Source organism: Cynara cardunculus (genome assembly GCF_001531365.2).
Source record: "Cynara cardunculus var. scolymus isolate 2C chromosome LG 16, CcrdV1, whole genome shotgun sequence".
Taxonomy (NCBI): Eukaryota; Viridiplantae; Streptophyta; class Magnoliopsida; order Asterales; family Asteraceae; genus Cynara; species Cynara cardunculus.
In genome coordinates, this window is record NC_037543.1 from 8,308,408 (window position 1) to 8,322,278 (window position 13,871).

General features: G+C 31.9%; 1 protein-coding gene across 1 annotated transcript; it reads right to left on the bottom strand.

The window, feature by feature from the left end:
* Positions 1 to 6,202: 6,202 nt before the first annotated feature.
* On the bottom strand, positions 6,203 to 9,945 carry LOC112529257 (probable inorganic phosphate transporter 1-7). The gene is made up of 2 exons (XM_025140440.1): positions 9,864 to 9,945; positions 6,203 to 8,051 (listed from the first exon to the last, which is right to left on the bottom strand). Exon 2 carries the CDS (start codon positions 8,041 to 8,043, stop codon positions 6,427 to 6,429), a length of 1,617 nt encoding a protein of 538 aa, XP_024996208.1. The 5' UTR covers positions 8,044 to 8,051; positions 9,864 to 9,945; the 3' UTR covers positions 6,203 to 6,426.
* Positions 9,946 to 13,871: the final 3,926 nt, after the last annotated feature.

Below are 13,871 nucleotides of genomic sequence, written 5' to 3' on the forward strand. Positions count from 1 at the left end.
GAACGTGCAAAGTGAAATTCGAAAGGTTAGAGGCTTGGTGCTTTTGAGACTAAGTATAAAATCAGAAGTCTTTGAGTCTGCAAGAGAAGTTTTCGATTGAGAAGGGTTCAGACTCAGAGCTCTATTCTAAGCATTTTGACTTTCTAACTTAGACCTTCTGAGTTGGCTTATGAGTCTGATCCATTTGTTGTGCAATCATGACTAAACTTTACAACTACCACTAACTATCAATTTCTCATATAGGAGTAGCCAATAAATTTTCAAAGAGGGGGCACCTTTAAGGTGAATCAAAATTCCGCAAAATCGCGTTTTGATCTTGGGGAAGTCAACGTGGTTTAACCAAGGGAATAGTCAATTGTGTCAATCGGGAATAAAATACATTTTCTCAAAAGAATCAATCATATGTAAGATAAATATATTGCCTTGAAAATGAAAAAAAAATTACGATATTAAAGATGAATTGGCATTGAGAAGGAAAGAAATAATGAAAAAAATAATAATAAAATCAAAATAAGAGAAAAATTAAAAAAAAAAAAAAACTATCTTGATATATTGGTAGTAATGTCTATAATTGTATCTGAGGTTATAAGTTTTATTCTTTTTTAACTATATTTTTTTTTAATATTTTTAAAAATAATATTTTAGGGCCAAAATTAATGCCTTGGAGCCTAAAATTAAGATTAAAAAAAAATAAAATTTTACATAAATTAGATTTGAATTTGTGACAAGTAATTTGTTAATCCAACCATCCCACCTATGTTTAAGGGCGTTCTCTTCGAATTAAATGGGTACATCTTTTAAACACAAAAAAATTTCTCGTACGATAATCGAGTGAGCAGGATCACGAAATCCTACTGTGCTCTTAATAGATCCACCCTTGCTCATGTATATGTGTAAAAGATCGAATCTGATTTTATATTTCATTAACATATTCCATTAATCAGTCAAGTAATCAAGCAAACAGTTTTAAAGTAGTTATATCATGATAGCATTATAAATTTGAAATCTAAAATCAATAAAAATCGGGCTGAACAACTCCAAAATGGAGGTAGAGAGCCATTTACATTTAATGAAGGTGGATGGTGGATTCTTGGATTAGGAAGTGAAGTGGACCAAATAAAAAATGCGCATAAAAAGGGGAGTGGAATAAGATCACGATATTGGAAAGTGGCATTATAGGACCAAATAATTTTGATTTGTTTTCAACACTAATCAATCACATGTGCTTTTACTAAGCACACAAAAAAGTACAGTCGTCTTGGCCCCCACGAGCCTCTGCCACTGTTTTTGAGTTTCTTATTTAATTTAGGTTTATTATTACGATTTTAGTTTGCTACTCGTTTATCTTTTATTTATTGTTTTTTACTATATGATTTCTTTCTAATTGAATTTAATTTATTGGTTCCTTTTTTTCAAATATTTTGTTGTTGACTACTAATTTATATGTTTATTAACTATTAAACATTCTTAATTATTTTTCACTAGGTTTGTATAAATTAGTTTTTAACTCCAACAAACAAATTGGTTTAGTGGTTTGTTTCTCTCGTTATCTGGTCCATCATGAATCACTCAAATTTTAACAAAAATAGAAATTTTATTTGACCGAAATCCGTACAAAATAAGTTATCTTTATTGGGTTAATAGAACCATTTAATTCGAAAAACTGAATCACCCGAAACCATCATCTTCTGAATGAGTTATTGGTTTCGGAATTCTTTACACCTCTAAGTGTGTCTCCGATGATAAAAAATTTTAGATCCGCTACTGATTGAAAAACAAACTATACGTGATCCAATTACTTTACCTAGCATTTGATAATTAAGGAACCCTTCATTTTTAACAAAATTTATGTAATTTATAGAAATAAAAAATGTAAAAAGATGGTTTGACTTAACATTTTCAAAGGCTATCGCTTTTGGTATCATGGTTCATAAATCAACGTAGCCCCCAATTTTGAAGAGACCATTTGGACTTTTGTGGGGGTGGCAGGGGCCAATTTGGATTGGAATACTCTTTTGAAGTGAATGTTTCCACTTAAGGATTGTTTGGTAATTACTGAATGGTTTGATGTAAAATGATTAAATGATCAGAATAATTAAGAGACTCTCATGATATAGTATAAAATGAAATATAATTGTTTGGTAATTATGTACGATGAAATTAGGGCTCTTAATGGTTAAGGAAGATCTATGATACAAAATCATTAAGAGTGTTTTAGAACCATTAAGAAGCAGACTTTTTTTTGCCAAACAAGATTCACCTCTTAACGATTCAGATGTTTCCTCTTAATGGAACTATTAAGAGGTAAACAAACAACCTCTTAATATCTTTTTTTAAGTCTGATTAGGTCAGACCTTTTGTTTTTTCTGACTGCTCGATTTTTTTTTCCAAAATAAGAGTTGAAAAACTCTTACCGTCCTCTGAAATTTTAAGTGATACCCTAAACACTTAATCGGCTCTTATTCGCATACCATGTCGATCTTGATCTCGCTTCTCAAGCTGATAACCTAAACTCTATCAATTTTCTCAAGCCATACTGATCTCTCAAGTTGTCGATCTCTCAAGCTTTCAATCTCTCCAAATCGATCTCGGCATGTCGAGCTCCAAAAGATATGGCGATCTCCAGATTTTAAACCCAAGTCGTTTCATACATACATGGTACAATATGTTAAACCCAAATCAATCTTTGCCATTAATTTATGTTTTGATTTCGTCCTGTGGTTTTCTGAAGATATTTGCCATTAACCCAAATCGATCTCCCTCTGCTCTTTCTTCTTCGTCTCTTTCCTAGGTTGGTTTGGTTTATTTTCGCTCATTCTAATGTAGCCACTAGATTTTAGAAGTTATTATAAATATCTTCAACTGTTAAAAACCATTTGCAAGAATCATTAATCAATCTTGTGTGGAATCAAATGGCGTATTTTAGTTGAAGTTTTGAATGTGTTAAAAATAGATGGTAGTTTACAAATGGTTTAAAATGATTGGATATTTCAATTCAGTTGAATTTAATTAAAATGAATTGATTCAGATTTCATAAACAAACAATCTATTAATTCAGATTTCAGATGTAAAAACAAATAGTCTGACTGATTCAGACTTCAGACGTAAAAGCAAACAGTCTGACTGATTCAGATTTCAGACTTCAGCACCATCTCTTATAAATCAGAAGTGAAATCAGATTTCAGATTTCAGCATCTCTTAAAAAATAAACGTCACCGACGTGTATTTAGAGGCATTTCAATTTTGAAGTTAAAGAATTTGAATTTTCAATATTGATTTTTATTTTATTATATTGTTTACTTTTCTCAATTATATATTATGATTTTGCGTAATTTAAAAAAAAATAAGGTAACATTTGTTTTTTAAGAAGTGTAGAAGTCTGAAACCTTATTTCACTTCTGATTTATAAGAGGTGGTGCGGACTAAACTAATAAACGTCTGAATTTGTTTAAATTGTCAATTTTACCCATTAAATTTATAGTATAGAATTTATAGATAAATTTTTATAATTTCACATATTTATTCATCGTCATTATGAAATTTATATTTAAATTATATAATTAATATTCATTTAAACAAAAATATATCATTAAAGGTGTTTAACACATTTATAGCCTATTAAAATGCATTAACTGAGAGAGGTGAGGATTGATTTGGTAAAGATCAATTGAGAGAAATCATCAATTAAGGTCAATCGATTGAGAAACGTCATTGTTTTGGATTTGAAGAACAATAAGAGGCAAATAAGAGGTTAGTTTACTGCTTGCTAGATAAGAGGAAAATAAAACATAACTGCCTCTGAAAAATTAAAAAAACATAGTCTGAATGACCTTACCTTTTAACGAAACAAACATAAATGACTAATAAAAGCTTTTTTATAAAAAACCAAACAATACTTTGTTTATAAAATGATATTTCCATGTAATGATTAGAAAATTAGTTTTGGCTGGTTATTTTTAATATAAAAATGTTTAGAGAAAAGAAAAAAAAAAGTCAAAAACCACTTAAATATAAATTTGCATATTACTCAATAAATTATTAAATAGTAGAAAAAAAATCATTTTGCTTGATTTTTAATAGCTTTAGAAATGCTACTATCTGTTTGTTATCAGTTTAATGAGATTCACGATTTATTTAGTTAGTTCAGTTATAAATGACTATTTAGTAATTATTTAATGATACAAAAAGTGATTTATTCGGTGCTTATAAAGGAAACTTTATATAGAAAGTTAAATTTTTGCTTCCAAATTTGCTCATTCTAATTAAAAAAAATGTTCTTTCCATCTATGAAAACACTGTCACAAATAAACACTTTCTCAATCTATAAAAGCAGATTAATTCACACAAACAACTTTATCATATCATATTAAATGAAAACCAACCAAACATCCCTTATATCACATCTCAGAAAGACTTGAAATATGAGACAATTTTATATTTTGCTAAAACAAATTGTATGTAACATTAAAACGTTAATAATGTGACACCAATATCTAAGGTACTAGGATTTCAACTTTTAGTGTTGTGTAGGGGTGTCAATTTTGTATCAACATAAACCAATCAATTTATATATTAGGGTTGGGTTCTGGTGAGAAAGAAAGTTTTGATGAGAAAGATAAGAAAGGATCTTCACGTTTAGATCAATTATAAATAAATATCAATATTAATGAGATGCACCAGAACAATTTTTGTGAGAACCGCAATTCATGGGATGAGGTGAGATTAAAAAGTGATCAAGGGTCCAAATCCCTTATTATGTTTTTTGCCTTTAACTCCTTTTCTCACATAGTGATGGCCAAAAACCGGTCACGGACCTCAACACTGCCGGTCATAACCGGTCCCGGTCGAAAATACTAAGCCCGGATAAGCATTCCTATAATCGGTTGTGGTTACCCGGTCCCGGTCCCAGCCAATTTTTTGTAAAAACGTTTTAATGATAGATTTTTTTAATACATTATAAAATTTGTAATTTGGTCACTCAAATACACTTTAAAAATACGAGTCGAAGACACAAATATAGCAAGAAACCGAGAATTGTGATTTTTTTTTTTTTTTTTTTGCTTTTTTTGCGTTTTGTAAGTTGATATGTAAATCCTTCACCATGATACTTATATATAAGGTTTAGAAGGCAAAAAAGACCAAAAAAACAGTCATAAACGATTATATAAACGGCTATATTTAAAAAAAACGGCTACTATATTAAAAACCGGGGCGGTCTCTCGAAACCCTGCAAAATCGTAACCGGTCCCGATCGACGGTCTTATAAACAGAGCTTACCAGTCCCGGGCCGGTTTGGTCATCACTATTCTCACACGATCCTTGATCTTATATATGAGTTGTACCTATTTAAATTATTTATTAAAAAAACGTTTAGTTAACAATACAACACGTTTTTTTTGTTTTTTTTAATAATCTTATTTTCAGTTTTTCTATTTTCTAAGTTTCTACTTTCTATTTAATAATCATGTGTTGCGACAATATTATTCTGATATTGAATTCTGTAATTTGCATTAGTGAATGTTTGTATACTTATTTGAGCGCTTTTACACATAGGAATAAATTGTGAAACACATATTACATGTCATATAAATGTTTGCTGATTTTAGTGTATTTATTGGATAAATACATTAATCTATACTATATTATAAAGCATTTGATAAAAACTTTTAAAAATCATTTTTTATGCATAAAGTACTATTTATTGATGCATATTACTTAAAATTCAAGATCACAAGTAAATTGTGTATAAATACAATTTATTAAAGCTCTATGTTTGAATTCGTGTATCTAACTGTGGATAAACATAATCAAATAGATGATAAACATATTATTTTAAAATATAAAAAATAAAATATAATTAAGATAATTATTGAGTTCTAACAGAATACTTAATTATTATCTTTATAAAAAATATATTATTAAACTTAAATTAAGTTACTTTATTACGGTAAATTAAATTATAATAAAAAATTTAAATTAAAGAAAATACACAAACAAAATAAATATTCAGTTTTGAAAAAAAATGGTTAAAAGACTTGATCCTTCAGGCAGTCAAACCATTAATTTGCTCCCCATTTCGAGTTCCATCAGCACCACTGTATATTTGTTAGGTCGTAAACCTCAAGGTTTAGCAAGATTAGTCGACGTGTACACAATCTGATAGAAGTTGTTAAAGAAAAAGGCTCGGTTAAATGTATGCGGGATAAAAGTATAATGCTTTCCTCTACTTTCATTACTCGGTGAAATTAAGTTTATAAGTACGTATAAACCAAGTTTAAGTAGCATATGCTAATGACCTCGTCCCACGTACGTTATGTCTATGATCCGAAGCATCGTATGCTAGAGCATAACCTCGTTTTAGACCTTTTAGTTTATAAAACTATCTGATTTTTTTCAAAGAAAAACAAAACCGTATTTATAACCAGTTTAAACTGGGACTGTTCTATTTTCATGAGCCCTAACGTGGTCCATCTCAACGACTTCTTCGTCCTCCCCCTCGTTTTCCCTCGACATTTCCTCTAAGGACTTGCCATTCGATTCCGGTACCAAGAACGTAAACAACATCCCGAGACAATTCACAACCCCGAGAACGATGAGTGAGTTTTTGACTCCGATTCCGGGCGGGTACCCTTTATCGGTTTTTGAACTGTCTTGGCTCTGAGCCGCATACAAGAACCCAAAAGCACCAATTATTGCCCCTGCCTTGCCAGAAGCCGCCGATATCCCATGGCATGTCGACCGGAGTCGTGCTGGAAATATTTCAGCCGGAACGACAAATGTAGTGGCATTTGGTCCGAAATTCGCGAAGAAAAACGTCAGAGCGTAGATGATAACGAATCCAATTCGGTTTTCTTTTTGTGTCCAGTGATGGTAAGGAATCGCGAGGGCGAACATGAAGACAGTCATGAAGAAGAACCCCATCAATTGGATAGCGAATCTCCCGATCCTATCAATAAAAAACACAGTGAACCAGTATCCCGGGACCGTACTACAAAGCGCAATGAGCGTTTGAGCTCTCGAGATTTTGAAAACCTCTTGGATTGCGTTCATTGTTTTTGCAGGCGGGATCCATCCAATCGCACTAAAAATGTCCTTCTGGAATAGGTTTTGGCTGTAAAACGCGATATCGAGCAAGAACCACGTGCTAGTTGTTCCGAGCAAATGTAACCCGTGTCGTTGGAGGAATTGCTTCGAGAAGAGCCCGAACTCGTTCTTTCGGGTCTCGGATGGTTTCTCTTGATCAGTTTCGAGCTCGACTTGCAACACTTTCGACATGTCCGCCGCCGCTTGTTTCGCATTTTTCGCAACTAAGGCCGTGTACCGAGCGGTTTCCGGCATCTTCATCCGCCAATAATACGTCATTAAAGCGGGAATTGAGCCGAACATTAAAATTATCCGCCACACGTAATCGGCTTCCGGCACCGTCGACCCCAACTGATCCACCTCGTATGCCGGAGCCGGAAATTTCGACTTAAACGCGGCCGAGACGATGCACGCCACCATCCCACCTGTCAAAATCCCAAACCCTTGCATGGCGAAAACCGCCGCTATAAACGCCCCTCGAGTTTTCTTATTGGCGTATTCCGACATGATGGTGGCGGAAAGAGGGTAATCACCGCCGATCCCAAAACCAAGCCAAAACCGAAAGAAGCAAAGGGTGGCCATAACCGCCGTCGGCTCGCTGCTGAACGAAAGTCCAGAAGCGATGGAGCAAATAACCATAAGCATAAGGGTCATCCCGTAAACTTTTTTCCGGCCCATTTTGTCACCGAGCCACCCGAAAAAGAGTTGACCGGCTAGGGTACCACAAAAGGCGACGCCGTTGACTGCTGCTGAGACGTTGGGTGGTAGGGAACCGGGCTTATCGTCGCCGTAGTCGTGATAGTAAATCCGGCCGAGCAATTTGGTAACAAGAGAGATGCAGAAGAGATCGTAGGCGTCGGTGAAGAAACCCATGCCGGCGATAACAATGGCGGTGAAATGGTACCATTGAGTCTTGGCGATATCAAGGGCATTAAGCACTTTCAAGTTATCATTTGCCATTAATTAATCTGAAAATTAAACAAAAATTAGGGTTATAATTAATTAATTATTAATTGTTTAGAAATCTGTATTTTATATTTTTTATATTTAAAATAATTTTAAATGTTTAATCATCGCACTTGTAGTTACTTTCTTTGACTTAAAAGAAAGAATTGTCAAAGTTGTACTCTAAATTCATGTGACATTTATCAATGACAATAGTACCCTTCAAAATGGACCCGTGACACCTATATTTCACTTTGCCTATTCAATTTTTCACCCATCCTATTGAAAAATATATATATATATATATATATATTATTTGAGTAACAAATTGATTACTAACAATTATAATTGATCTTATATAACACCTGCTTTAAGAATATTGTGAGGGGATATTTTTTGGTTGACTTAGGTGTCGGTTACAAAACGCTTACCCGGATAAGCGTTTACCAAGTCACTTTACTTTACCGGATGAATACGACAATGACTAAAAATCTTACCCGTTAAGAGCGAAGACAAAAATCGAGAGTTTTAACGGTAAGTGAGGACGATGACTCTTACTGTAGTTAGCGTTTACCGGGATAAATTGTTGCATAAGATGCGTTTTAGTGAATAAAATCTTATCCGGTAAGTAAACGATAGTGTTGAATTTTACCGGTAAGTGCTTACCGGGTAAGTATTTAGGTAAACGGCCCCTTAGCGGCTGAAACTAGCAGGGATGTTCAGGATCAAACCTGAGATCTATCTTGTATTTAGCCTAAGTCACCTGCCTTTTAACTCAGCTATATGCTAGAGGCAAAAAAAATGATATTGCTATTATTACATGTTTATTTACGAAAAAAAAGTAAATCATAGAAATTACGTTTATAATTAACACACCTCGAGATATCCCTTAAATTTGAAGATTTTAGGGATTGTGGTTTTCGTCCCGAGCCCTAATATCCATTTTATGTGCCTTGGCGTTACGTGAAGATTATTTCGGTTATTTTACCTCTCTTAAACTATAGGAACGAAATGAACTATTTTTTTTTTAATGAATACAAATTTTTTTTTAACATTTTTTAAAGAAATTATATTTTTGAAATATATGTTGAATTACGATTTATTGACCTTTATCCGACAAGGTAACTAAAGACTTTCGAGAGTCCACCAAACCAAACCCTACAAAATCATCAAAGTCCCAAGAAAGTGGATACCTTAAAGACCAAAATTCAATGTTTGCCATACAAACCGGAAACCAAAAATACACTATCATAACGTTTATTTTACATCACTGTGATGTAATCTTGCACCGATTATCATACCTGTTTTTCACTTTTACCCGTCTGTAATTGTTTATTTGAGTAGATGAAACTATAGTCTAGATCTTTGTAACCAAATTCAATAATTATATATTATCTATTAAATTATCAAAAAAAAACCGTCAATAACAGATGTCAAAATCGCGGGCATACCCAAAATTCGAAACAAAAGTTAACACTTCTATCAAATCCGTTGTCAAATACACAATTGGAACCTCAATATTCTTTTATTTTCGTTCTGCTTAGACTTATTTAAAATAAACACAAACATAAAATATAACTCTCGGGTTCCAAAATTCAAAACCTTAAACGGAAAACAAATAACTTCCGTTTTGAAATCACGTAAAAGATCAAACGTTAACACTTATGGTTCAAGAAACTGATCGGTTATGGGTGAATCTTAAACCCATAATCATTTATTTAAAAGACCCAGTTAATATTGATCGAACAGACCAAATTACGCCTACTCGTTTAGGAAGGTCTAACACAACACAAAACCAAAAATGGAAGGAAAATAGAGAATCGATGAAATCTGACCTCAAAACGTTAGTGAAAAGGTATGAAACCAGAGAGTTGTAACTTGTGCAACGAAAGTAGTACCAAAGCTCAGGTAGATTATGTGTTGGTTTATGGGTTTGGGTGGTGTGGTGTGGTGTGAGTCTATGGCGATGGGCTCCCTATTTAACGACTTAACACGAGCCTGCTTTATCGATTTTTCCCCGCGTACTTGGACTTTGGACGGCTACGATTCTTTCTCTCACTGACGTGGCTTTGATCGGGTGTCGTTTTACAAGTCAATAATGACTTCTTGTTTGCTTGTAGTGAAAAGGTGTGTGTATATATATATATATATATATATACACACCTTTTATATATATATATATATATATATAAAAGAGAGATTGTTTCAAATACAATCCATCACATTTGTACAACCAATGCAACCCAATTAATTGAGATATTTATAAAAATGATGAGAGTTTATTTATTATGATTTGAATATTTATGAAAGATGAATATGGTTCATTAATTATGATCAATACTTTATATTAGGAAACAATCAAAACTTCTATGAAATCACATATTTATCAAATTAAATGGACGGTTGAGATTGAGTTGTATTGGTTGTACAAATGTAAAAGGTTGTATAATAACCAATATATATATATATATATATATTTTATTAAATAGAATTTATTTTTTGAAATATAGAAAACAAATATAGAGGGAGGGAAGAAGACATGTTAAGAATATGTTTGGTGTAGGATCAACTCCAACATGGTCTTCATTGTGGATGTTTTTTTGTTGCAAGTAATTCTATGGATTTTAATGTATGTGATTTTGGAGTTATTGTAATAAAATGGTGTTTTTGGATCGGGATTAATTGTATTCGGATTTGGCTTTCGACATCCAACGTTTATCATTTCATTGGTTATCTCGTCGTACAAAAGGCTTCACTAATTCTTGGGCAGATTGGTGTTGCGACTCAAGAGCCACTCGTGGGCCTAGGTTTCGATGTTCAATGGGTTTTCTTGTAGTGGAGTTGTTCTATTTTGTTTGTTTCTATCTCTTGCACAAACTCGGGTTTTGGTTTTGTATTATTAATAATTAGAAAGGGTAAATTACAACTATTAACGTATACAAAATATTATTAACATGATGTATAGTTATTGATGTAGAGAATATGATTGGAGAATAAAAAGACACTCTACTACTTGTGAACATTTTAGTACGAAATTTCTTAAGATTGTTTTTATTGTGTTTACAATATGTTCACATTGTATACATATCTAATTGTGTATGTATGTTATAGGAGAGGGGGAATGAGAGGATATATATATATATATATATATATATATCACATACACACACATATATATAGCCATTGGTTCATTTGAGAAGTATTAAGTATTCGAGAAATAAAGAAGTGATCATATCCTTCATTTGCAACTTTGGCTGTAAAGCATCAAATAATTCCTTGCATTGTATGCGGAAGATAGATGCGTGGTTTCGTAACTTTTACATATATGTGGTAAAACAAGTATATATGTGAACCCGTGCGATTCACATATGAATTATATGTTTATATGTGAACATGTGTAATTCATATATGGACTATTTAACTGATTCACATATGAACTCGTGTGATTTACATATGAACCAATTAACTTATTCACATATGAACTAATTAACTGATTCACATATGAACTAATTAATTGATTCACATATAAAATAGGGGTTCATATATGCACTTATGGGTTTATAGATGCTATTGTTTGTCATATGTTTGTAAAAGTTACGAAACTATCCCTCTATTCTTTTGCTTGAACAGTTAAAGCCGCAAATCTTGATCAGTTAAAGCCGTAATTTTTTGCCGTATCCACCCAAATTCTTAGAAACTCTGTAAATCGAATTCAGCCAATCAATTTTTTTGTAAATTTTTTTATTGTTAAGGGCAAAATTTTCATTATGCTTCATAACCCCTTAACTAAAGAATTTAATAAATTTCTATTATTTTGGGAAGGAATATTATGATCATCATCTAACCTTTTTTTAAATATTTTTATTTTTTTCAGAATTATGAAGATTCCGGAGATTATCATACCATTTTTTTTCATATTTTCATAATACTTTTTTTATCTTATTTCATAATTTAAATGAAACTATTTTATTATAACTATTTCACTAACCATTTTACATGAAATAATTTCATTACATTAAATGATTTTATGAAAACAATTTCATCAAGATGAAGAAATACATGAAACAAATGTATAGTCACATAAATAAAAATAATTATCATAATTAAATTATTGACGAAAAAACTACAAGAACAAACAAAATAGAAAAAAAAACATAATTAAACGGTTACCAGTAATAATATCCTAATAAATCAAAAAGTTGATATTTACTATAATTATAGGTTAACCAAATCGATAAGGTAGAAAATTTTCGCCATTTCATCCACTTGTTGCTAATAGGACTATAACTTTTTGACGATTTTGCTTTTCCAACCACTTGTAATAAATGAAGCATTTTAATTTTTGTTGTTGATATAAATACTCTTCTTTAATCCTGGTTATTGATCAATGAAATCGGTGGATAAAAATGGTTTGTACAAATGGTTTGGTTTGCAAAGTAAACTACCCCCCACATATATATAGACATGGGATCACGTGAGACCAACATATTTTCGTGAGATTACCATTTTACACTTGAAACTTCACAGCAAAATGATGTGAAAGTAACCTTTACAATGTTTTTGCTGTGAAGGTTCGATTTTATTTTTACCTTCACAACATTTTGCTGTGAAGTTTCAAGTGTAAATAAATGGTCTCACGGATGCAGACGGGTCTCACATGAACCCAACTATATATATATATATATATATATATATATATATATATATATATATAGGGGCTGGTTCAAATGCTAACCAAGATTATTGTGTTAACTTTGTTAATCAATCTTGACCGTTAATTTGAATAATAAACGGTTGTGATTTAATGATATTTAAAAATTAATTATTAAATTAATATTTTCGTTTAACATATGTGAACAAAATATCAAAGGGTATTTAAGTAAAAAGTAATCTATTTTTGATACACGAGTTGTCAGACATATGAACAATTTGTGTATATCTTCAAACCACATCAAACAAAAAAGATTAGACATATGAACAACATGTGAACCGTATGAACATCTTCTGTATATTCAGGAGCCAACTCTGCTGTATGTACATGAACACCTATGAACCAAGGCATCTAGGGCTGTGTGTTTTCATATGTGTTCACATGTTTCACATGTTCTGTGTGTGTGTATATGTATTCATATGAACATCTAGTGACTTGAATATACATGAACACTTATGAATCACGGCATCTAAGGCTGTGTGATTTCTGATATGTTCATATGTCAAATGTGAGAACTGTCGATTAAAATAAATGTGAATTATAGAACATGAACACGTGTGAAACCCCAATGTCAATATTGCATCATGATCAATTGTGATATTTTCATATTTGTAACTCTCAATTAATTATTTGAGAGTTACATAAAATGACAAATTATTTAAATACCCTTGTATTTAATATATGAGTTACATTTGAACCAAAGAAACAGATGGAATATGATTGGTTGAGCTTGGTTAACATAGTTAACACAAAAAAATTGCTTAGTATTTGAACCAAGCTATATATATATATATATCCATGCCCTAGCCGTTGCTTCCGCTGGATCAATGGGATCCCAATCTCAATTTCCTAGGTATACTTGCCTTGTTCAGTAACTGAAGCTACTTGTTCTCTTTCACTACACCAAACCCACGAACTTTCACCCAAACACATACAGTTGATTCCACAGGTACTATGGACATGCTTGTTGGGGCTTTGAAAAACTTATTGTCGTACCTTATTATTAGAAAAAAAGGGAGCATTTTGATGGTTTTTTATCGACAATTGGAACATATATATATATATATATATATATATAAAGGTGAGTTGTTATACAATTCTTTACATTTGTACAACCAATACAACTCAATTT

What these genes read in the sequence shown, in the direction of transcription:
- LOC112529257 (XM_025140440.1), bottom strand. Translation starts at nt 8,043, where the DNA reads ATGGCAAATGATAACTTGAAAGTGCTTAATGCCCTTGATATCGCCAAG.